The following is a 25,248-nucleotide window of genomic DNA, read 5'->3' as shown; positions in this document are numbered from 1 at the left end:
TGATTATTTTCCCCCTTAAGATCCGGTTTGCATCTCATCCATTTGGCTTAAAAGTGATTGAAAAGGGATTCTCAACTTCTGCAGCATTGCAGTTTGATGGCAGATGGGTGCAAGTCATTTTGAAATTAAGACACTAAGCCTCGCCAAAAAAAAAGAGCTCTGGATAATGTTTGCAAGTACACTCTCCGAGATGAGAGTGTAAGGAGTGGGAGTGTAAACACTCACAATCACATGTTTTTATCTAACTTCATCAAATAAATAAAAAAAAGTTAAAAGAGGAATATTAAAAGGATAAAGAGGCAGCGTGCTGTTCTGCTGCGCTGCTCCAAATCTATGAAGTGTTAAAATACAGGAAAAATAACATCTAATCTGAAAATGTGATGTTGTAACCTCAGATGCTTTTGAGTAATGTCAACTAAAGCAGTGAAAATAGATCAGAAAATAAGTGGGTTACATAAAGTGACAACCTTGCCCAGATTTGATTTAAATTAAACTGGATACTTGATGCTGACAACCTACATTTCCACCGTCTAGGTACTTTTTTTGTGACACAAAAGAAATCAGGCAATTTTTCAACTCTGCCTTAAAATAATAGTCAGGTGCCCAAATGAAGATTTACATATTTTTCCTGCTGTAATCATTTCTCCTGTTCATACTGAGAGATCCCTTCATAACGCACTTTCAATATAAGTGATGGGGGATAAAACCCACAATCCTCCTTCAGTGCAAAAACGTATTTAAAAGCTTATTTGAAGCTAAAACGAGGCTTCAGTCGTCCAAATTAATCAAATCAAGTCAATATATTTCAAAGTTACAGTCTTTTTAGTGCCAAATTCCCTCTTTTTGTCACAATCCTTTCACTGCAGCTGAACAGGAAAACACTGTCCGTCGAGACACGAAGAGGGAATATTATACTAAAAAAAGAGTGCAACTGTGGAAGATATCCACTTTATTTGACAAACTCAGACAGCTGAAGCCTCATATTATCCTCAGATAAACTTTTCAACACATTTTTTGCTCAAAACCAGGACCGTGTGGATTTTGGCCTCCATCATTTACACTGTAAGCACATTTTGGAGAGGGGGGGGTTGTTTAATAGCCAGTATGAACAGGAGGAATGATTACAGCGAGCAAAACCTGTTTCAGTGCTCATTTGGGCACCTGACTGTTGTTTTCAGACAGACTTGGAAAACTGTGAACCTGTCCTTTAATCTGTACAATAGAAAAGTCACTGACAGTATAGTCAAGTTGGTCAACTCTGACTCATAGGGTCATATAAGAAAAAGATAATAAATTGAATGTTTACGCAAGAAAAAGCGCTCTGAGAGTCAACCTGGACTCTATTGTAGGATTGTTTAGGTGAGTTTAACCTCCACAGTGTCCCCATAACATGAAACGGTGTAGTAGCTGCTCGGGATTGGACTGAATGTGTTAATTGCAGGCTGTAACAGGATGTAGCCTAAAGGTCACATCTGCCCACAGGGTGCCAAACGCTTCACCCGTCTTTCAGTTTTACAAAACAGCCTAAAAAACATCCCTAGAGGAGAGAACTAATAAAGTGCGTCGGTTTGCAGCTTTGAATCAACTTTTTTTTGCATAAATAAAAATCACAATAGAGAGACTAAGCCTTTAGCCTCCCCCCCCCCCCTCCCCTTCCCCCCCTCCCCCCTGTTTTTCCCCACATCTGGTTCCACTCACGCCTCGGACTTGTGGTTCGTGGCATACCAAGGCACCAAATCCAGAATACGCAGAGAATATCTTTCACTGTCTGTTTTCTAACGCATTTTCTGACTGGAAGTCGTCACCAAAACAAAAAGCATGCGCAATAGGTGTGATGTCTGGCCGCTTTTTCCCACTTTTATATGAATGAAATTAAGCAAAAGTGGAGATTTTTCTCACCCGCAGCGCTCCCCTTCAGTTCCAGACTAAAGATGAATAAATATAAAGTGCATTTGTAGAATATATCTCGCCCATTTGTCCATGTTCTCCTTGATTCCTTGTCTCGGTGACGGTCGTTGCCTTGCATGCTCACAACTACAACACACGCACACAGACACACGCTTGGAAAAAAAAAAAAAAACCCGGAAAAAAAAAAAAAAAAAAACGAAATGAGAGGAAAAAAAAAAGTGAAGCCGGAGCAGCAAATGCCCGACTGTTCTACTTTGAGGACGGATGATGCAGAGTTGGTGGCGAGTTTGACCGCTAGAGCTCCGTCTGCGTCTCAGTCAGACGAGACTGATATGAATGGAGCAGCGTCAACAGTGTGTGTGTGTGTGTGTGTGTCTATGTCTGTGTCTGTGTCAGTGTTTGTATGGTTCCCAACATGAGGTCCGGGGACCTCCAGTGGCCTGTATCGGAAGACCCCATATAACCCAGCAGACAGTAGGGTTGACTCTAAAATCAATCTCATGCAATTCATTATAATTCAGGAGTCATTGTTTCATCTCGTCAGTGAGAAAAGTAAAAACAAAAAAAAAAATTAAGGCTAAAATTTAACTTTTAGAAAATAAATCCCACATGTAAACATAAAATTAAGTTGAAAACTCTGATAGATGTTCTTTATCAATGATACTCTTCCCTCCAGTCTTTTCATGAGTATTTTTTTTTAACTTCAATGTTTCACATTTAAAAAATTCAAAACATAAGTATCATTTCTACTGAAAAAATTCATTATTAATATTACTTCAGAGTTTTGCCCCTTTTGCACAATATTTAATCTGGATTTTACTATTCAGACTTGTGCATTTTTCCCTTTTTTTTTAATTTGCTTTTGGAGCTCAGGAAGTGATTTCCCTGTATTTAACTTTTTAACATTGTTGATGTTGCCCTACCTTCTTCTTGTGTATGGTATTTCTTATGCATTTCTCTACTTCCATTAATTTCTTACTTTAATAAAAAATAAAAACCTTCTGTCTAGCGCTCATTCTTTGCAGTGACTTAATAATTTGTCCTGCAGTTTTTAAGCCATTGTCCTCTGATGCTTGATTGTAAATGTAATCTGTTACTCATTAGTTTGCAATTAAAAAGCATCAGTCCTGTTCTGTCCTATAATAAACTCGATGTGTCTTTTTTTATTATGCTCAACACCTGCCAAACACCAAACATCTACTCTGATGTCGAAATCATAGTCATAATCTCTCAGCTGAGCCAAGTCTGTTAGATAACTGAGAGAGGTCAGGATTGGTGACCCACAAGCGCCGGACATAATAAACTCACCTAAAAATACAAAAAAATCTCATAATATCCCTGTAATAGTTCAATAAATGCCTTTAGAGTAGCCTTTAATGGCTTCCCCTTAATGGTCCTTCGGAGACTTAAAGCTAGGAAGTGGCTGTTTCCTATAGTTATGAAAATACATTTAGACTAACAGTTCATATTGGATGTGCCTTCCACAAGCTTAACTATGCCACAGTATGTTAAATGCAAGCTGATGAAAAACGAAACTGTCACATTACACAGGCTGATTATATTCAATTTGTGGACCGCCGGTTTACGTGTGAGAATTATGTCTAATGGTATTCAACATCCCACGACAGACGGCACAGATGAGAAGCCATTGATTTAGCTTTTAAACATGTGTTTAAATGTTGTCTTTCACTTCCTTATTTAAGAAAATGAAACAGCATTCATGATGCTTTACTGATTACACAAAGTCAGCTCTATCAAGTAAATGTGGCGTTACAGTCTAAGTTTACAGCCTGTTTTTAGTTTGTTCCATTTATTTCTCCTGAATATATCTTTGATTTTTAGTCTGAAACACCAATTTTACACTGAAAAATTAAAATAAAACCTAAGTACAGACATAACGCTCAGCAATTGTGTCAAATGCTCATCAGTTGTGTCGTCAACGGAAGTTTTTCTTTCACAGAAAGCATCGAGTCACAGAGGAGTCCAGAACAAACAAACACATTTTAACCAATAGTATTTAATGGTTTATGCAATTCTCTGCTAAGGCCCAATCTCCCCCCAGCAGTACTATTAGGTCAACCAGTCCCTTGCATTTTATTGGCCAAAAATAAATTCAAACATACCTAAATAAATATGTGTGTTTATGGTAAGGGGGGAGGGGGAGGGGAGGGGGGTTTGGGGGGGTCAATCAAAACAATAACAGTTCTAATTAAAGGCAACTTGAAAAAACACAACAATTTTCTCCATAAAACTGGTTAAATTGAAAAGTTTTTTAAAAAAATGTAAAAGGGGTCCTTCTTCAACAGCTTCCACTCCATTATCAAGTAACACGACTCTAAAACCATTCATTATAAAAACTGAGGTGGAACACTGCCACCAGCTGGAAGTTATAAGCTTTGGTCACAGGAGTTTGACGAGGAGATTGGAGGGGTAGGTGGGGTGGGGGGGGGTAGTAGCTTCTGTCCCTCCTCGTCACAAACTATCTGGGTCTGGAATTTAAGCGGGGGCAGAGGGGATCCCAGAACACCAGGTTGGATGACATAGTGCCGTAGATATTTAGAGTTCAATACAATAACAGGCCAGACTGGTTCTCTCGGTTAAGTTCGGGGAGATGAGAACGAACTAAATTGTTTGAGCTTGGGGAGTTCAGACTACCTGGGACCAGAATGGCTCATGCATGAGTGTACATGTGTGAGTGCGTATTGGTATGAGGCCTTCCGCAGTCTTTTCCCATCTGGCCAAGCTGAAGCAGTTCTATACTTCTTTATATTTTCCTCTTTTTTTTTTTTTTAAGCAGAAAAGAAAACATCCCAAAACACTGGACCCCACTTTTCACCAACACAGTGCCAAACCTCGCCCCCCTTGCGGTGTGAGTCGTCCAGGGCTTTGACCCCCAGAACGATGCCGGCTCTTATGAGAAAGGAGGACAGGTAGGCCGGGGTGGGTGGACATGAGAGGGACGAAGGGTGACGGCTGGCCTTCCCTTCCCGACCCCTCCATGACTTCTCACCCACCCCTTGCCGTCTTCTGACCGGATTCTCTTCTTAGGGCTCTTCGTGGCAAGGTGGGATGTTCTTGGGAGTGGGGGGGCACGCGAATATGGCGTCGCTCCCGCCACCATCCCACTCTTTCGAAACGGTTCAGTTCAAGTCTGTTATAAGGGTGCGTGGGCTCAGTTTGAGGCGCTGCTGTTAGAGGAGCTGGATGTGGAGGCCACGGCCATGCCCGAGGTGCCCGAGGAGGCCACCGACTTGCGGATGTGGGGCATGAGGAAGGGGTCACTGGCTAACTGGTGCACGTCGATGCGGTCCTCCTTACGGTAGACTAGACAGCGCCTTATAAAGGCCTGGAGGGAGAAAAACAGAGGGAGTGAAATAACTGAATATGTTTTCGTAAAAAGATTGGAATTTCTTAAATATACACATCCAAAATAATTCCTCCTAAAAATATCTGTTATGAAAACATTAGTCGGACGAAACGGAGCAGTGAGGTGTGAGAATCCTGTACCTTAGCTTCAGGTGTGACTACTGGTTTAGGGGGAAACTGCACATCTGTTGCCTTCAGTATGGTGTTCTCCTGCAGGATGTCCTGCTGGGACTGGTTGTGGCCGAAGGGCTGGAGAGCAAAGAGAGAGAGAGAGAGAGAGAGGGAGAGAGGGAGAGAGAGAGGGAAAGGGTGTTATGGAAACCAACACATGGTGGGCAAAACAACTAAATAAATAAAGTAACTAAGAGAAAGTGAGTTGGTGTTCAGTAAACTGTCCAGATTCAAAAAGCATCTTGGTCTTCTTTTCAGTCTCACACTCTCATTTTCCTAAAAGCAAACACTGAAAATGTTCCAAAATAAGAGTGCTAGACATACTGGAACATGGAAAAACAATTTTCTCTTCATTTGGATAAGAAAAGTGACTTTTTAAATGTAAAGTATGTTACCAACAGTTAAGCCAGGGATAATGTAGGAACTTGGAGGGCTTTATCCTGCTTATACCATGGCCACTTTAACAGAATGCCATGTGTCATCAAATTAAAAGATATCAGGTCATCATAAATAACTCGTTTTGAACATACTTTCCTGTTTTAAAACATCATGAAATATGGCTCTTGGGCCTCCTGCAAAACAGCAGAATTCCTGCCATTTGCATTGCTAAGTAACATCTAAACACAAAAGGGCCTGACATGACTGGCTCAGGCGTCTTAACCCTCTCGTTTAGAGAAATGTCACTGATTGCTTTTAATCTCAAGAAGAGAGAACGGCGCTGCATTCTGCTTTATATTATTAAAACTGTCTTTCCAGCATAGATAACATTACGCAACGCTTGCTTTACCCCTCCCTCTGTCATACAGACACGTTACACTCTCACCACCTCTTTTTTCCTCTCTTACCTAAACCTATGAATTTTCCACATTATTTTATAATATGACCGCTGAAAATTCTGTCCCGTTTTGGTGACATGCACTCTCCTCCTGTCCTCTCTGCTTTCCCCTGCAGCTGTCCCTCACACCCGCAGGCTGCAGCTTCCCCGCAGCTTCAGTTATTACAAAACTTCTCTCTTTCCTCACAATGTTAGCTGATTTAGAGATTCACACATAAAACATAAAAAAACATATGAAAGGCATTTTGCATGCTTCTCACTGAGCTATTTATGTTTTTTTTTTTTTTTTTATTGGTTACACAAATAACCCTCGCACCAAGCTCTTTAGCCAAGCCTCATTAGTGCTATTTTCACCTCCAGTTTAATACTGGCACATTCATTTCAACTCCAAACAAACACCTGCATCACAGGTCTGATTTACACCTTCCAGCCAATCAGAAATTAGAAGTTTTAACGGCCGTGGTGCAAAAAAAGGATTAAAAAATAAAATTTTATTTAGCAATAAAACACAATTTTAAGACTCAACAACAGCTAACGACTTGTTAGAACATATTTTCTCAGTGTGCTTCTCCTACCTTGCGGCCGTACAAACATTGGTAGAAAATGACTCCCACAGACCACACGTCCACCTTGTTGGAGATTTTGGGTGGTTCCTTCCCAACCACAAAGCACTCAGGTGGCAGGTACCTAAAAGGGTAAAAGGGGGAGCCACGTTAATATGAATCAGTTCAACTAAACAAATAATACTGTTCAGTTTCAAAGTGTGTTCTGACATGATAACCTGTGTAAAGATCCGTTTTTGTGAACGCATCACTTTTTCATTTTCGTTCTGGGGACCAACGAGTATCATGTTCTGACATGTTGATAATTAAACTCATATGCAACTTGAGGGTTCTTTGCATGGTCTTGTAAAATGACATGTATTTCGCCTTCTTCCAGGAATTGTTGAGAAAGGAATTCACTAACGTACGTATACAGATGTAGGACAGACGTTTCAAAGATTAAATGTCAGATTAAATAGCACGGCTGGAGGCATTCAATTAAATGTCAAAACCTCACAGAAAAGAGGTCGAATGGTACGGCCTTTTAAATCGCTGCTGATAGAACCTTTTACAAACTATCGGTATCAGCAAAACTTGGCTCCGATAAGCGGCTGATGGCTGCGCGGCCTCCACCAGTCACGCAGGGACATACATCTGCTGCTGCTGCTGCTGCTGCTACGCCGGAGGCAAGCTGTCTCTGTTTTGCTAGCGAGCATGGTCTTACTTACAGTCCGCCAGCATATTTTCTCTGCTGCTTAAACACACTTGTTTTGTGCTAACTGCGACATACAACAACAACAACAACAGAGGAAGTTGTTCTTCTTCTACTACTTCTGCTTCAAAACATTCTCACCTTACTCAAAGGCAAAACCTGGTGGAGGAGCCGCCTTTCTGCAGACAAGCTCTGTTTCCTCCGTTATATTAGTCTTCATAAACTGGAATTACTGACTTTGAGGGGAAAAAAAAGTAGCTCAAAAAATAAAAACAGCTCCCACCCACTGAGTTATTTTACATACTAGATTTCTTTAGTCTGATGTCCAGTTCCAGATTTATATATTCAAGTATTTATTACTTTGACTTTGGCTTTTTCCTGCTCCAAACTATCATTAAAATCCACTATTGGTCGACCTCTATTCATTGCAATAAATAAAGTAAATTTCTTTTGTTACGAGCTTTTAGGGAGAGATGATGGAGGCAGCGGTGAAGAGTGAATCACAGTGCAGGCGCTTCTCCTCCTCTCCGTCCGCCTCAGTGTTGCATGTGCTGCGGGTGTTTTGTCGGTCTGTGTCCAGCTCGCACTGAAGCTGCCGCTGCTGCTTTGTCTGGCGGGTTCTGTCAGTGCTGCACGCCTGCTTCCCTGTTCTCACCAATATTTTTCTGCTTACACAACTGTCTCTCTCTCTCTCTAAGACCTGCCAACCCTGGACAACTTTTTTGAGCACCGCTTCGGCGACCTAGATGCATCAGATGCAAATCACTGCTTTTCGCACAATTCGTTATTGTACATAATTTGCATACATATGCTTTACAGTGCATCATTTGTATACATGCAGCAGTCAAACACAAAAAAGCGAGGGATGCACTGATATGAAAATTCTTGATACCAATAGCAGATTGTTTACAAAAATATCTGCAGATGCAAATACTGTTAGTTGGTCATTTATCTTTCACCTGCCTAAACACAGCTGACGAAGGATTTCACTGAGGCTACACACTAACGTACCACTACTGCTGCATTTATATAGTTTCTATTATTTACACCTCCACAATAAGAAAACTTTAAGCCAATCTGACTTTTGAAAATATGATTTTCGGCTAATTTGAAAGGATGATGACAATATAGCTCTAAAACCCAAACCAGCCTAAACAGACTATTTTGTAGTGATGGTGAAATAAATATTTTAGAGTTGGTTAATACAACAGCTCTCATTATAGATACATATTGGACTTAATTTGCAATGGGGGGTGTTTCCTTTCCTTGAAATTTTCTTAGAGTAGGCAGTTGTAGACTACAGTGCCAACATGCCAACACACACACACACACACACACACACACACACACACACACACACACACACAGATAACTTTCTAGGTAACCTTATTTCTGCTGCACATGCACTCGCTTTTTCCCCCCATCGTGCCATAATCTGCTCCTCTCATTACGGTTAACGGTTTGGCTGCAATAATAATTATTAATACAAACTATGAGAAGTCACGTTTAACAATCTGCGACACACAGACAATATAACTTAACATTACTTTGCCAACTTAAATGTCTGGGGAACAAGCAAGCTAGTTTGCAAATTATTAAGTTATTAAATTATGTAAAGTTAGGCTAACGTTATTAACGTTAAAAATTTTCCCAAGGTTGGCAGGTCTGCGTTAACTTAAGTTAACTCAATTCACAGTGTGAACTTTCCACATCCACCCCCGTCCGTTCACCTTTGCGAAGGAGTTAAAAGAAGCGTCCTCACTTGAGGAAGCAGCCAGCCGGAGTGAAGAGGGAACCAGAGGGATAAAACTGATGTCATGTTGCTGTCGAGTTGCAGAATTTTTGAAATGACATTACACATCATCCCAGCTTGATATTTAGGTGAAGGTAAGGGGAATGAATTCAGCGCTATGATTGGTTGAACTCTTCTTCTTTTGCTTTTCAGCACATTAGACTTGAGTATTGCACGTGAACAACTGAACTCACAGGCGTCGCCAGCTTTTAGTGTGACAAATTGTACTGGTGTACTTTAATCTCAAAATGCGTACAGTTTGGCAGGTCTGCTCTCTGTCTGTCTGAGAGAGAGAGAGAGACAGCAGCTGCTGCTGCTTCGCTGCTGGAATAAGCAGGTTCAGAGCGAGCTGATGAGCGGCCAGCAGGGCAAAAAGGAGGAGGAAGCACCTTACACCATGAGACTCGCTCTCCCCCGCTGCATCTATCATGTCTCCCTCTCTCTCCTCACCCCTATCAGCCCATCACTGCTGCTGTTTCCTCCCACCTTGTTTGTTGCTCTAACACGCTTACAACTTTGCTGTATTCCTTTGAGTAATATATCTACATAAGTAATATTTCTACATAAGTTTTATTAAGTGGTGGTGATTTAGATTCTGCAACTGGAACCACTCGTACTGCACACTTTATACTTTGCTATCGTGTTTTTCTTTCTTCACAGTAAAACGCCTCTAACGCAGGAAAAACGATCACTTTTACATCCTAATGCACTTTGGTTCGGGAAAGCACTCAGAAATATCTCAGCCCTGACTAGCAGAAGTAAATTTATCCCTTGGAACCAAGGCTCAGTGGTAAAAATAAACAGCACTATTTATTATATCACAGATGATGGCACCCCTGCGGCAGGGTGTCATCTTACAGTGTAAATCTTACCAGTATGTCCCTGCTCCCTGTGACGTGAGCTCCATCCCGTCCACTGAGTTGTAGCTGTCATCATCCATGATCTTCGACAGGCCGAAGTCTGTGATCTTGATCTCCCCGCAGGCCGTGCCGTTCACCAGGAGGATGTTACCTTAAGAGAGTGAAGGGAGGATTTAGTTACACACACACACACACAAAAAAAAGAAAAGTCAGCATAGTACAGACTGGGCCAGACTTCAATAGACTCATTCCAACTTGGTTTGATCAGTCATAATGACCAAATCACAACTACAGTCTCTAATAATCAAAATGTTGGGTGGATGGACTGTAAGAGTGTCTGGCCCTGAGCTGCTTGCTGGGCACCGTGTGAGAACCAGAGAGAAAGTAGGTGCAGCAGTGTCTCATGTGGTTAATTTAGTTGAAAGTACTGATAAAATTCATTTGAAGTAGAACGTTGCCATGGAGATTTAAACAACACCACGCAAGCTTTCAAGAATGTAAGACCCACCGGGTTTAAGGTCGTAGTGGATAATGGGTGGTCTGATCTCGTTGAGGTACTTGAGGGCGTTGACGATCTGCATGATGATGGAGCGACCCTCCTTCTCTGACATAAGCTTGTGCTGCTTCAGGTAGAAGTCTAAGTCGTTGCCCTCGCAGTACTCCAGGACTGTGCAGAACCTGCTCCGAAACCAAGGAAGAGGTATATTACAAGAGTGTAAGAATCATCATGTTGATAAATCACTGGTTAAAAATGAACACAATCTGTGTAGTTGTGAGCATCTTTTTTTTAAATAGGAACACATTTGTTTGAAAGGAAATGACTTACGAGTCAGTGTCGAGCGAAAAGTAGTCGTAGAGTTTAACTATTCGTGGGTGGTCCAGCTCTTTATGGATTCTATATTCTCTGCATGCATGTCTGAAACAAAAGACCAACAATTATACCACTGACTTACAATGTGGATACACTGAATCTGATGAGTTCATGAACTGGAACAGAACATCAATCATAGTCAACACTCACTTGTGATAATTCTCCTTCTTCTCGTCCCTCCAGTTTTTGTTTAGCTGGTGGATTTTGACTGCAGCATACCTCTGCTCTGTTAAGTCAAAGGCCTGGAAAATAAAAGATCTCCTATTAGTTAGGAACTGCATTTGGCAAATACTTAAAGTTTAAACTGCAGTGAAACTCGCTTCACGTTAAACTGCTGCGTTCATTCGTCATTTTTTTTTTTTTTAAAAGTGATGACAGCAGATTCTTGGAAAGACCTCTGAAAGTCTGGCACAATTATTTACTCCGAAATGTTGATGATGTCAACATAGTGTAATGTAATGAAACGCACATCCTCGAATATTTTCCAAAGTATGCTCTGCTCAGTCGCTGCAGTCACTTTCGGAATATAAATAAGTTCGTTTTTCAACAGTGTAACTATCTCAGCAGATTTGAATCAACATATCTGACACTTTTAATATATTCCGAGGCTGCACCAAACTGTGAGTGTGTTTATAACGTTGTATCTCATTTATTAGTTTGTAACTGAATTCTAACACTGCCTGACTCACAGAAAGGCCATGGTTTACATTCTTTCAGTGACAGAAACATTGCAATGTCTTTATAGAGTCTAAACTATCAGAAATGTAAGAAGAATGGAAGGTAAAATACAGACTGACTCTTCTCTTAACACTCTTGGGAAGGTGTCTTAACAGGGAAAAAATGAAGTCGCTCTCACCTTGTAAACTTCACTGAAACCTCCCCGTCCAAGTAAATGAAGTAGCAGGTATCGGTCATTTAGCGTAGGGTGATCTTTGAATCTGCACGGGGTGAGAAACGGTTCAAGTTGTGTGTTTGGACAGAGCATAGGGACATATTGGTACAGACTGACTAGAAAAAAGACCATAGAAGAAGAAATCATACTGGGAATTATCCTCATTGTGGATCCTTTTCAGCTCACGAATGTGCAGGTTTCGCACTCGCTCCAACCTTTCCAGCTCCGCCTGGATCTCAGCCTCCTCCTGCAAAAGACAACAAGGTAAATGTCAAAAGCTGTGCACTTACCAACACAACTAAAAAAAAAAACAGAGAAAAAGATCATAATGAGCATGTTGTCGCTTTAAATTTTTCACATATACATCAGACGTTACCTTCTTAAGATGACCTAATCTTAATTTAAAGATTTCCTCTTGCTCGTGGTACTCCGCCTGTGTTAACCTGTAAGAATGCAGAACCAACCTGAGCACAACTTCAAATACGCACACCAGAGAAAATAAATAAATAAATAAATAAATAAACAAAAACAACAACGTACGTTTCACTCTCTGCTCCATTGGTCTTGCTTTTGCGTTTGTTTTGCTCCAGACTTGGCGGTGGAGTCTGGGCCATGGAGGGCGGCTTACGCTTGGCCAGCAGCTTCCTCTGCCTTTCAATGTCCTCTCGCTGTGAGTTGATCCTTTCTTGTTGTCTGGAGAGAGACGGCATGTTGCAATCACATACAGACCAAATGTTTCATCTTGTCTTGTATGATCTGTAAACTCTCTGGCTACCTGGTTAAGAACTTGCTCTTATCTCTTCTATGGAGAATGGGCTCAGTTGCATGTGTAAAACTTTGTGTACAATGCAAATGAAACGGTGTACAATGTCATGGTATAACCTGTATAAAGTTAAGATAAAGCTAACATTTGAAGATTTAGTGTTGTCGCATGTCATTCCTCATCTCTCTCTTCCCTGATTTCCTGTCATCTCTCTATTTTCAAGAACATAATAAAAATATAAAATGCTCAAAAAAATAATTAAGGCCTGTTTTTACTTCATTTCATATCTTAGATGCACCGACTGCAATTTTCTTGGCCGATTCCAATTTTTTGAAGTCTGACCTGCCGATTCCAATTTTCTTTCTTTGAGAATTTAATAAGACAGAAAGATTTTCTTTCTTTCTTCCTTTCTAAGAACTATAATTGAAAGCATACGCAAACATTTTTGTAACTTTTCTTTAATGGAAAATTGAAATTCAATTGTATGTTCCTATAAAACTATTTAAAAAGCTTGATCTGCTTTGCCTTTGTTAGCTTCTTGAAACTGAACATGTTCACCAGGGTGATGGTTTTCTAAGTGTCTGATTAAGTTAGTTGTTCCAAATGTTTTCAGGGTTGTTCCTCCTCCTCCAGCTTACTTTAGACTTACAGATATTACAAATTGTGAGCTTTGTGTCTTCTTCACTCACGCTGAAGAACCCTCACACCGACATGTGTGTGTGTGTGTGTGTGTGTGTGTGTGTGTGTGGCTGTACTGTTTGTGCTGCAGCTGCCATTGTGTGTGCAACAAGCATGTTGTGTGTGTGTCACTGTGACACACACACACACGTACACTGTCTGTGCCGCTCTGTTTGCGACATATATGTTGCGTGTGTGTGTGACTGTGACATTATTGTTTGTGCTGCTGTGCGCGCAACATGAATCATCATGTAGCACGTGTGTAAGTTTGACCGGCATAAAATCGGATTATATGAGACTGATCGGCTGGTCATCGGTCACGGCTGATCAGCTAAAAAAAACAACCGGTTTCGATCGGTGCATCTTTAACATAGATCATTCCTTTTAAATTACTATAAACACGTGTTGTTGTTTTCGATTAGTCTGATTTCACCTCTTGATCTAACACAGCTGTAACAAGGAGAAAGTGTCAAAAGGAGAAGCTTTAAGATAAAACATCGAGATCCTTACTTGATAAGGTTTTGGAAGGCATATCCATCCGTCCACTGCTCAGTGAAAGACGCACCATGTCTCACTGTAGTAAAGTGACCCAGTCTAAGCCTGTCCTGCATGCTTTTATCCCGACACGCCATCTTCTCCTGTTTGGACTGGAGGAAGAGCAGAGAAATACAGGCATCAAACCAGAGTTGTTGCTTCCTAGTGGATAAAACCAGAGGCTTCCAAAATGTACCGATGTTAGAAACCCAGCATGAAGCACACACTTTCAGATCCTATATTTCATAGCGCTATTAGAAAGAACGTACCTTTTCAATCAGTAGCTTCTTGGACATGGTCACACACTTGTTCAAGCGTTCCTTGTATCGCTCCAGCATTCTCTGCTGTTCATCAATCTGTCTCCTCAGATCACAGTTTGCCTGGAACGGGAAACAAACAAACAGGCAAAGTAAAGAGAAAATTAATTTTTTTACATGTTTGTACATGTGCAGGCAGAAGAAATGTGTCAACTCTAACATGCCTTGATTGAAAAACCAAAAAACAAGAGAACATTTCAAAACCGTTCAGAATGGCTAGCAGAGTAGCAGGGATGAAATGTAATGAGATTAGTACCCGCAGCAAATCGTCTATTCGTCCCTCCTTCTTCTCCAGGTCAGAGTTCTTGTTGTTCTCCAATGCTGTTAGTTTCTCTATAGTAAGGTCAGACTACAGGGTACAAGTGAGCAAAAAAAAAAAAAAAAAAACAGTGCTTTTGTTAATGGTGGATCATTTTGCATCAAATGTAGTGCAAGACGTAGTCCCATCTAACAATCTCTTCTAGATGATTCCTGTGATTTACTGGTTTCTTTATCAACTATTTTAACAACTGCCTTCTGAATTATGATGCAGATAAACGGTCAGCCGGCCCTGATAGCACGCTAAGTACCTGTGTGGCTTTGTGGAGCAGGTGAAGAGAAATAGGCTTCAGTGAACAGGACGAGTGCTCCGTGTTGGCCGAGCTGATGGAGGAAGGGCTTCCCTGCTGCACCTGAGAAGCAGAAACATTCATCCAATTAAAAAAAAAAAACCTTACATGAAATGAAATTAGCATGAAAACGATGACCAGCAACTGCAAATGAACTATCAGTGAGTGATTCATTTCACTTGAAAAGGTGGAAGGCCTCCATTTAAAAAAAAAAAAAAGAGAATGGAGCACCAGGTGTGTGCAACAGGTTCATCCATTATTCAATGTCTGTGGTCACTTCTTTTATCATTTAACTGCCAGTTTGTATGTGTGTGTGTGTGTGTACATTTGCATTTATAATCAGTACATCACATTTCTACAACACGTTACTCTTGACTTAAGTAAAAACAGAATCCACAGATCAGATCAGATTCCCCCCATCCGTAAACAGACTTGATCTACCGATGTTAATAACAAGCGTGGAAGAAAGAACGGCAGGAAAGGGTGTTAAAAGTGCAACGAGATGGACCGTAGAGCAGACATGCTCACCGTGACAGGGGGGTTGGAGAGGGAGTGTTGTGGGGAAGAGCGGACCACTGGTGGAATCCCCCTTGCAGGGCTGGTACCAGGACCGCTACCTCCCGCAAACTGACAGACATGTAAAGAGAGAAGATGAGGAAAGCAGTTCAATGGAAAGACTAAAAGATGGTTAAAAAAAAGGGGGGAGGGGGAGGGGGGGAGTTAGAAAGAAAGAATGAAAAGTTATGCACTCAATACTGAACCGATCTTTTTTAGAAGATATTACTGGCGGATCCGTTTTCTGCCACTCACCTCGAAATAATCGCTAATTTTAAGTCCCCTTGTGCCTGCTTTGCCTGGAAGAAAGAGAAGAAAGAGGAAGGGATTTAGGAGGCAGGCAAATATTTGGGATACATGATGAGAGGATCATAGCGTGAGGGACGGTCTCACCTTGGCTGCTGTCAAAATGGTCTGCTTTCCGCTTTCTTACTCTCTGCTCGTTTGCCTTTTTCTCAGGAGTCTGTCGGGAGAGTAGCGAGAGTCAACCGCATGTATAATGAGATAACACAGTGAGATGGTTGGCATAAAGGAAAAAAAAAAAAAATCCTGTTGACATGTGACAGCGACTAACCTCTAGTTCTTTGTCACTGAGAGAGCCCACACTGCATAGACTCTGATTGGATGACTCATTCTGATTCTGACCCGAGCCCTGTTAAGACAAGTTAAGAATACATAAACACAGAAAAAACAAGGAGTGTTTAAATACAAAGATGTGTAGAAGAGTTATACATGTATGTAGACAGACATCTGCAAAATGCGTGCATGTACAGTGTTCTCGTTGCGTATGCATGCACTTATGAGAGAGCGTGCACAGAGAGTTAGACAACACAGAGTACAATAGGAGAGAAACTGAGGGAAGAGATGTGGAGGTTTGGCTAAATACCATAACCATTAACTTCCCACTGAATCTAGACCTTGCATCAGTCCTAATGGTTCCCTAGGTGATGCCTGTCACTCAAATGAATCACATCAGAATTCAGCAGGCACTGTCCAATCAGGGGGAGAGGTACTTAGTCATTCAGAGCACACTGGAGCTCTCTCACTGAACCCTCCTAAAATGGCTGAACATTAGGCATGCTGCTGGGGATGTATTCCTCCCTCTGTCTGTCACCTTTAGATAATGTCATCCATTTTTCTCCTGTTCACCATGGTCTTAACTGTTCTCTCTCCCCCCCTCCCCTCCACCCCCCACACCCACCCCCTCTCTTCCTCTCTGGAGAAAGCCGGTGAAAGATGCCTTGCTTGATCTAAGAATGACAGCCCCCGCTCCACCCCACCCCTAAAAATCTTGGTTGTTTGATCAGACTTCTTCAAAAGGAAACGCACTTTCCAACAATTTGAGTAGGCCCTTCTCTGTTCTATAACCAAAAAGGTGTGCTGGCTCTTTGTCCTCAAAAGATAACAATTTGCCTTTCTTTTTGCCAACTCACTGATGACAGAAAGAGCAGCACTGCCACAGGGCTGCTCAAGGTCAAGAAAAAAAAACTCTTAAGCTGCTCTGTGACACTGAAGGGCTTTTAGACCACCAACCCATATTTCTTCACAGCCATTTGTTGACACACTTCTCTCTCTCACTCTGCCCCCCCCACTCCACACACACACACACACATACCATCTCTTGTCATACAGGGTGGCTGTGGCATGATGCCTTAGCGGGAGCCGCCATTTTCTCTGCGGCAGCAGCCATGCCATGCTCTGGGCTCAGCTTTGCCTATGGCTGGCACAGGGCCCACTCCTGGCGCTGACTCTCACTCCCCAACTGTTCCAAGATCACCTTCCGCAAAGACAGCTCCATCCATGTAGCAAGCAAGAGGATGGAAGGCTAAATGCTGCCTCCACTCACACCTGGTCAAGAACTATTTCTGTATTCCTCCTCTGCCTTTACTCCTCCTCCCCCTACCACCCCTGTCCCGTCTGTGGCCTTTTTGGCAGACATCGCCACTTGCATATACAGCCACTACATCATGAGCCAGGGAGAGATGCCATATCACACCAGCCAAAAAACACAGACACAGATCAACCTTCTCCAGAGACAAAGACAAGGAGTGGGGCCAAGCTTGTCCAGGCCAAACAGCAGAATGACACTGAGGCAGAGTAAGACAAAGAAAGGAAGACATTCACAAAAAATGTGTAATCAAGAGAATCTGTGATTATAAGCGCTTTGACAGGGGAGTTTCTTTGCTGCACCTCGGCGACATCTCCTGTAACACAAACCTTAGCCACGCCGACCCCAGTGAAGCGAGCCTCCAACAGCTCCTGCCGCCGGGGGTCCAGGCTATGCAATTCTTCCATCATGGCTGCAGAGACAAGAGCACAGATTAAGGAAGGCGTTGTGGGGTCTGGTATATTCAAGTGGGAGTGACAGATCACTGTTTCAAAAGGCATTGGTTGTGATGAGTCATGGCTGTTTTTAGCTATATGGATGTGGAAAATTCCTGTTCTGAGTCATCAATAAGCCTGACAATAATGTTTTCCACTATCGTGTGTGTTCAGCAAGCATCAGCCATACAACTTGAGTACTCAGTAAAATACTCACAGCCCTAAAATGTACAGTCTGGCAAAGAAATACAGTCAATAAGGGATATTAAATATGCATCAAAGACGTAGGCCAGATGTGTAGAGTCATTGCCTGGAAAATTATAGCATCATGTGATAACGCCCTGGCATTATGGGCCTAAGTTACATGGCGCTAGAGTTATGAAAGGTCACTAATGGAGGGACTGCCAAGTGTACTCACAGCAATGGAAAAGGCCAAATAGACAATAAATGCCCAGCTTGCTAGCTTGTGCAAAGGTTAACGTTTAAGTTACACGCCCAACACTGACTGCTATGTCTGTGTTAACGTTATCTATGGCTTGCATACATTAAATGAATAGTGTAACCTGCAGCATCCGTGTCCATTTAAGGATATTCAAGATTTATTCAAGAATGGAGTTTAACATTATAGTGGCCGGCAGACCTGTTAAAAGATGTGAAACATCAGTGAATGATCTGCGAGGCAGCTAGCTAACACTGGATAAATGAGCTAACAAGCCCACGGATGTTGGCCATCACTTAGCTAGCATTGCGACCCAAGAGCTAACTGGTAACGTTAACTAGTAGCTAACATTAAATTTGATTTTTGTCACATTACGTACCCACGCAGCAGACGAATGTTGATTAGATAACGGTTCGGGATAAACAAAACATAATCACAACTAGTGTCTTCATCAATAAATTGTTTTATAAACACACTAAAGATAGCTGGCGTTAGGTAGCCCAACAGGCTAACGTTAACAGTTAACTCGTCTGTCAAAAAGAAGCATCTTCTCGGTTCTGTGTTGTCAGGTGTTCGTGCTACGACGCGACAAGAGACCCGTCCACATCAATTGTGTTGTTCGACAACCTAACGAGATACTTACTGTAATTAAATATTTTCTCGGTCCTCCGGAGGGCCAGTTGTTAACCCTGAAACCGTCCCCGTTGTTTCCCCCCGGTGCTTGGCAGACCCTCCCAGGCTAGGCCGCATCCACAGCCTCGTCCCTCGCGTGCTGATTGTTCACGATCGGGACACGGGAGCGCGCGGTGAGCTCAAGCCAGACGACGGAGGATTCCCTCGGAGGCCTCGACAACTCCGGGTATCCCAAAACCCGCCTTTCTGTGCTCCTTAGGCGGGGATCCCCATCACATCCATCTCTCCGAGGACCACACGGTGCCTGTGTCGGGTATCTCGTTTCCACACAATGGCGACCCTCGAGATTCTCCGTTTTTCACCAGGTATAAATGATGTCTTTAAACTGGCGTTAGTTATCCCCCCCTATCTTTTTCTCCCCCGGTGGTGAGATGATTTTCGGGTCCTGGCTTTCAGCTCGATCAAAACAAAGTTCGTCTCCAGTCGTCTTCCTCGCCGCAGGGAGAGAAACCGATCTGTTTCGGAAGTTGTGGCTGTTGCAAAGCGTTTCAGTTGAATCCGGATCGATTCGGTTCGGTTCTCATGTTTTTGCAATGTAAACAATAATCAGTAAAATCTCATATTTTCTCGTGAGATTGTTCAAGTATTTTCACCTTCGTTCAGTCCACGCCTGCCCCAAATCTCGTCTGGACCAATGGCAAATCCCTCTGTACACAATACAATTTAACAGCGCCCACCCACACAACCACCCAAATAATCACTTCATCGAAAAGTTGCCATTCCCATGATGTTCACACCCACATACTGTACTTACATAATGTCAATAAATTGCTAAATGAATGCTTTTTTTTTCTTTTTTCAAAGTAGCCATTCAAGCATTAATAGGGCTTTAACTATTCAAGAGTCTGTCACGGAAAATAAAGTAAAATTAGGGCCAGTATCATGAAATGAGTCCTTTGTTAAACACTTCTGAACTCAGCTTTGAAATACCAGAGTGAAATACTTCATACAGTTTATATCTTTATTCATTTTACATGTACAAAAAGGTCATGAAGTTCTCTTAAAAATCATGCCATTTATTTCAAAACATCGTCATCATCGTCATTTTAAAAACAGCATCCGGGTGAATAGAAACATTAATACATGTGTAACCAAGCCCTTTCTCAGATTACTGAACTCACTGTCAGAAAATGAGAAATCATCACTCCCGTAGCTCGGATTGCGATACCATCAAGAACACCACAGCCACAGAGCAAGTCCGTCAATGTTATGTCAGCTGGGATAGTGTAAGGCCTTTACAGTATGTCGCTATCCAGTTGCATCCCCTTTATCACAATCACAATAGAGCTTCTCATTTTCATTACATCCTCAGTAAAAAAAAAAAAAAAGACAGCACCGCCTTCATTTCAGCACTTGGTTTCAGTTGTGATTGACGGTTAAGCCAGGTGGGCTCAGCCCTGCGTCTCAGGTGGCTGAACGAGAGCTTTGCGGTACTTGCACTGGATCCACACCCTGTACATGGTGAGCTGTTTCCCTCTGTTCACCTGTAGCCTTCTATCCACAAGGTTCTGCACTTTCTCAAGTCCTGCCTCCGTGAACATCTCATGGAGCTCATCTGAAAGGAAAAGAAGCACAGAAATATGATCATATACATTTTTTTTTTAAACTAACAAACATCAAATAATCACAAGAAGTTTTTATTTTTTACCTTGAGTAAAGAAATATACTCTTGTTCCATCACCACGGACGTAAAAGTTTTCTGACAGACACCTTCCTGAGAGACGAACAGAGATATAAGAAACCTAAAATTATCATCATTAATCATTAATGTTGTAGCCTGACAAGTCCTGCGTACACAGACTTATTATAACTATCAAGTGGTCCATAATATTCTTTGTTTAGTCAGACACAGAAAAGTGCTTAGGCGTGACCTAACGCAACGGTCAATTCTGAAACAGTGTTACTTGAAGAGCGACACAGACCTTCAAGGCTCGTAGCAGCTCATGAATAATGGACCTTTCTGAATCTGGAGGATCCTGAACAGCTGTATGGACTATGTGGACTGTAGCCGTGCAGGACTCACCTTTCTTGAAGCGGAGCTGTGCCATATCGTAGCGTCCGTAGTCCCTGAGCAGCATCACTCCCCCGGGCTTCAGCAGCCGTGCTAATCTACTGATGGATGCCTGCATCCTGAGACAGAGGTGAAACTTTAAAAGACAAGCAGTGCAACATTTAATGACTCACACTGAGAGGAAACCAAAGAGGTAGGAAGACAAAGAAAGAAGTTCATACTTGTCAGGATGCAACGCTGATAGCACAAAGATTAGCACTATAACATCAAGGCTTCCATCTGGGACGGGGTAATTGGCTTCCTCATCACTCAAGTCGTGAACAAAGGCGAAGCAGCGCCCAGGGTCGTACTCTGGATTAGTCTGATGACATGACGGCAATGTTAATTCATCAGTTAAGCCACAACTATAGAGGTGAATACATCTATCAACGCATCCTTTCATTATCACCATCATCTCACCTTGACTAACTCCACAGCAGTGCTGGAGAAATCACAGCAGTACACAAAGAGTCCCGGGTCACTGCATGAAACAACGTTGAAATTCAAGTTTTAAGGGCGCAGAGAACAGTATTTATCAGTATTTATTAACATTGTCTGAGGTCTTGAGGTGTAAATATCCTGCCTGCACCTACTTGTTGGTCTTCAGGATTGGAAACACTGTGTTGCCCACACCACAGCCGACCTGCGAATGTCAATTCATATATCATTTATTCAGTTTGTAGCGAGTGACGAATGCATACAGCAGAGAGAATAACAAAAAATCGGCTTTCTGCAAAACGCACTCCTCTGCCAAGGCTGCACAATCCTTAGAATCACTTTTAAAATAAAACAGCAGATTGCAAATAAACATATTAGCCATTACACGTGTACTAAATGTATTTAAGTTTCGCTAACTTGCTTTCAAACGAATCTCTCACCTCCAGAATGCGATACGTGGCAGAGGAGCCGGGGAAGTCACCATCGGTGTGAGGCAGAGCCGCGGCGTCCCCGCTTTGTCGGTCATCTGTACCGGAGACTTCAGGATGGGATTCGTGGTTAAGGCTGCACTGTGGGGCCAACTCTGGGAACTCTGTGAAGAGCCAGTGACGGTCTTTGAAGAAGCGATTTTCATGTATTGTGTAGAAATCATTCCAGTACTCATTGGCCCGGCAGTCATAGTCCTCTGCAAGATGAAGTAAGGCAGTAGAGTCGGTGTTAAAGTGATAATATAGCACATCTTTAAAAAAAAATAATGAAACACTATGCATAATAAGCAAAGCATACGATTGATAACAGTCAATTTCAAGTTGTACCCATCAACTTCATTGCAGTTATTAGTGCACAAATTAAACACAAAACTAGAGAACACTTTGCTCCTTATTAGCAGTTTATGTTTGTGGTCCTGCCAGTATCACTGTGTGGTTCGTGTGTCTCTGCAGTGCAACCTTGTTTCTCTGCAGGCAGCGGCTGACTGTTTTCTAGCACTTTCTTCTTAGCAGCTGCTTCTTGCTCCTCGGTCCACTCCACATTGTCCCTGTTGACAACAATTCATTATTACCCAGTCTGGGTGAAGTAATGTGGTGAATGACAGCACAGAAAACACCTGACAAATCCCTAGATGAAGGTTTCATGTGACCAGATCTGATACAATAATTTGAAAAAAAGGCCATAACATCATGCCCATTACATGAAAATATCCAAATGTGGCCCCAAATAAACAACCAGTCAATGACTTTAATGCCAAATAAATGCTGTTAAATCTCCTTATTCAGCAAAATACCATCCACAAAGTTGAATGATTTGTTAAAATGATATTTTCCCTGTCAGCAGATACTGACTGTCACAGAGATGCACACCAGCATCTGTCTACTCTCTCGGGTTTCTGGTGTAAGTTACCGACCAGGCGTTGTGCTGGAAGACCTGCCGCGGGTCTGTGAGGAAACGTGTCCCGAACTGAGGTCGCTTCACGTCTCCGGTGGATGAATCTGATAAAATAAGCCCCGATTCACTGCTGTCTCCCTCCACCCCGACCACGGCATGGGGCGCCGCCATGCTGGAACTGACGCAACGGAAGAGGGGCCGTGCATCTGATCGTGCTGCGTTCAAGTAGTGTCGGAACTAGTAATACAAAGTTGAGTTTTTCTGGTAACAAAGTTGCAGGGAGTAGATGCAACACCCTAAGTGGTTTTTTTTTATTTTACCGAATTATATTTGACATTAAGTATTCTCTATTGACATGTTGCCACTTTATTATAGTTTGAGTCACATTTTTTTCCCTCTACAGTTGTATCTTCCCTCAGATGCCTCGATGCCAAACAACAACAATGAACTGCTCCTCTTTCTCAGTGGCTGCATCATAAGTCATATTAGTACACTGGCGTAGACATAATTATATGCGATCTTCACATCAGGGAGCTTATATGAAACACGTGAAGGAGACATGATTTTTGGTCCAGATGTCAAGGAGGTGACATAATAATAATAACTCCACTGATAACTCAAAGCTTGCCTGCCATCCAGCTCTGTACACTGAGCAATAAATTGTTTCACAATAAATTTATCTGCACAAGAATTTGGGTCTGCAACTTTTCAGCTGTGCTGCAGTAGTCGACAGCTGCAGTGTTTATACACTAGAGGGAGACATATCTCAGGATTATCTTTGCTAAGACCCACTGCATGATGAGAATTCTGGGAAGTTGCACAACTCAACATTGAACTCATAAAATTGAGTTTACATGCTCTAAAGATTTCCCAATCCTAACGAACAAACCAAAAAACAACAATTTTTCCCTCCTATATTTATCAGTTTTCTGATCCTTAAATGCAGAGGTTCCACCCTAGTATATTAGCTATTTACTTGCACTCTGCAAGTCTTTGAACATAGCCTACAGCAACTGCTTTATAACTTCACACCTTTCAAGGTTTATTGATAAATGCTTTGACAGAGAGCTGACATAATGGCTAAGTGTGACTCTCGAAAATGCATAGCATTAAAGGCAACTGCAAATTTATCTTCAGGGGAACAAAAGAAGGAAGGAAGGAAGGAAGGAAGGAAGGAAGGAAGGGAGAGAGTCCGTCACATACACATGTCTCATTTTATTCTTGTGATGAAGTCAAGAGGTTAGAGAGGTTACAGCCTTTTCCTGGTAATGCTGTCCAACAGCTTACAAATGATGCACGTTTAGAAAATACTAGGTGTACTTGATGCATAGATAACCAGATAAGCAGTACCAGGTAACAGTTTCCATGTAATTGTTGCACTAGGGAAACTGATGTTGACAGAACTGTTATTTTATTACCATATAGAACTGAATTACCAACAATGCACACATTAATCGGACTGTCAGGCTATGTGAATAGGATGTGGTGACAGAAATATGTGGTAGGATGTGACATAAAGTGCAAATCACAATCTGTATCAGATTAGACACAAGAGAAGAAAACAAGAACAAACAGATGACGTAACAACTTTGAAAATGTGATCTGTATGCAGCAGGAAATAATGATACTGTGTATGGTGACAGGATGTGTGCCCACATTCATTTCTACAGTTTTGATTTTAAAATAACAGTATTTGATGCATTTATTTCAATGTTACTAAGTTATTATCTAATTTTGTGTGACTGTGGACAGGCAATAGTTTCTGCGCAGTGTTTTGTGAGTGTGTGACGCATCTCTCCATACCCCTGCAGGGATGTAAGAATTTTGAAAATATATCTCACTGTGCTTTGTGTAATAACCTGCTGTATATATGAATGAAGCCCAGAGGCAGAGTGAAACAGTCAGCTTCTCACAGAAATCACACAGTGCATGAAAGGTGTTATAAAAATCTGATGATTACACTGTGTATGAGTGTTACTATTATATCTAGATCATGATGAATTGTTTCTGTCTTGTACTGCAACTCTGCAACATCAGCAGAATCATCAGCTACGGTTAAAGGAAGTTCAGCATCTTATTTGTAAAGAGGAAGATGTAGAAATTAAAATTTGTCAGAGACAGGGTGAGAGTTGTCATTTGGGGGTCAGTTGGGCAAGATGGCTCCTGGACAGGAGAATTGAAAACAGACATGACGTTATCAGTAAGTCTGTATTTTGATAGATTAAGAAAAGAACTGCAACGCCCACTCGAGGTGTATAAAACTCTGTTATAAGTGTTCCTCTGGGAGCCTTTTTCTTTGTAACCTCATCCTGTGTGTTAAAAAAAAACTCTGTTGAAAACAAACTCTGTTAAATTTTGATACTTCGGCTTCGGTCTCTATTGTTTAATGGTCATTAGGAGGAATTTTTTTTAACAAGTGGTATTTATTGTGATGTTATTGCTTTGGATCTGAAATATGAATTACAAATAACCTGGTTGTTTGGGCTTTTGTAAGTCTGATCTAAATAAAGCAGTTTTGT

At 41.8% G+C, this 25,248-nt stretch overlaps 3 protein-coding genes across 6 annotated transcripts in view; all 3 read right to left on the bottom strand.

Annotated features, from left to right (window-relative positions):
* Positions 1 to 2,326, bottom strand: part of mrc2 (mannose receptor, C type 2) — a 35,096-nt gene extending 32,770 nt beyond the window's left edge. The window contains exon 1 of the mRNA XM_044332099.1: positions 1,900 to 2,326. Within this exon, the coding sequence (XP_044188034.1) occupies positions 1,900 to 2,026 (127 nt within the window). The 5' untranslated portion in view covers positions 2,027 to 2,326. The remainder of the gene's footprint in view (positions 1 to 1,899) is intronic.
* A 1,579-nt stretch (positions 2,327 to 3,905) lies between these two features.
* Positions 3,906 to 19,470, bottom strand: tlk2 (tousled-like kinase 2). 4 transcript variants are annotated; one of them, XM_044330601.1, is made up of 21 exons: positions 18,809 to 19,468; positions 17,622 to 17,704; positions 15,979 to 16,056; positions 15,798 to 15,867; positions 15,660 to 15,703; positions 15,378 to 15,476; positions 14,811 to 14,912; positions 14,498 to 14,590; positions 14,194 to 14,304; positions 13,901 to 14,037; positions 12,490 to 12,642; positions 12,326 to 12,392; positions 12,099 to 12,196; positions 11,914 to 11,995; positions 11,208 to 11,299; positions 11,013 to 11,102; positions 10,695 to 10,864; positions 10,199 to 10,337; positions 6,856 to 6,967; positions 5,416 to 5,523; positions 3,906 to 5,254 (listed from the first exon to the last, which is right to left on the bottom strand). In XM_044330601.1, exons 2-21 carry the CDS (start codon positions 17,700 to 17,702, stop codon positions 5,081 to 5,083), a joined length of 2,100 nt encoding a protein of 699 aa, XP_044186536.1. In that variant the 5' UTR covers positions 17,703 to 17,704; positions 18,809 to 19,468; the 3' UTR covers positions 3,906 to 5,080. The 4 variants fall into 4 exon arrangements, with proteins under 4 accessions (XP_044186536.1, XP_044186537.1, XP_044186539.1 ...); XM_044330602.1 differs by lacking the exon at positions 18,809 to 19,468 and adding an exon at positions 18,545 to 18,666; XM_044330604.1 differs by lacking the exon at positions 14,498 to 14,590 and having other exon boundaries at positions 18,809 to 19,470.
* Positions 19,471 to 19,805: 335 nt separating this feature from the next.
* Positions 19,806 to 22,951, bottom strand: mettl2a (methyltransferase 2A, methylcytidine). Its single transcript, XM_044330606.1, has 9 exons — positions 22,749 to 22,951; positions 22,294 to 22,382; positions 21,787 to 22,031; positions 21,502 to 21,551; positions 21,329 to 21,389; positions 21,091 to 21,230; positions 20,882 to 20,988; positions 20,507 to 20,572; positions 19,806 to 20,413 (listed from the first exon to the last, which is right to left on the bottom strand). The coding sequence occupies exons 1-9, from the start codon at positions 22,898 to 22,900 to the stop codon at positions 20,250 to 20,252; spliced, it is 1,074 nt and encodes a 357-aa protein (XP_044186541.1). The 5' UTR covers positions 22,901 to 22,951; the 3' UTR covers positions 19,806 to 20,249.
* Between the last annotated feature and the right edge of the window lie 2,297 nt (positions 22,952 to 25,248).

Source organism: Thunnus albacares, chromosome 17, assembly GCF_914725855.1.
Source record: "Thunnus albacares chromosome 17, fThuAlb1.1, whole genome shotgun sequence".
In the NCBI taxonomy this organism is placed as follows: Eukaryota; Metazoa; Chordata; class Actinopteri; order Scombriformes; family Scombridae; genus Thunnus; species Thunnus albacares.
The sequence above is the reverse complement of the archived record's forward strand: the minus strand, read 5'-3'. Positions and strand labels throughout refer to the sequence as shown.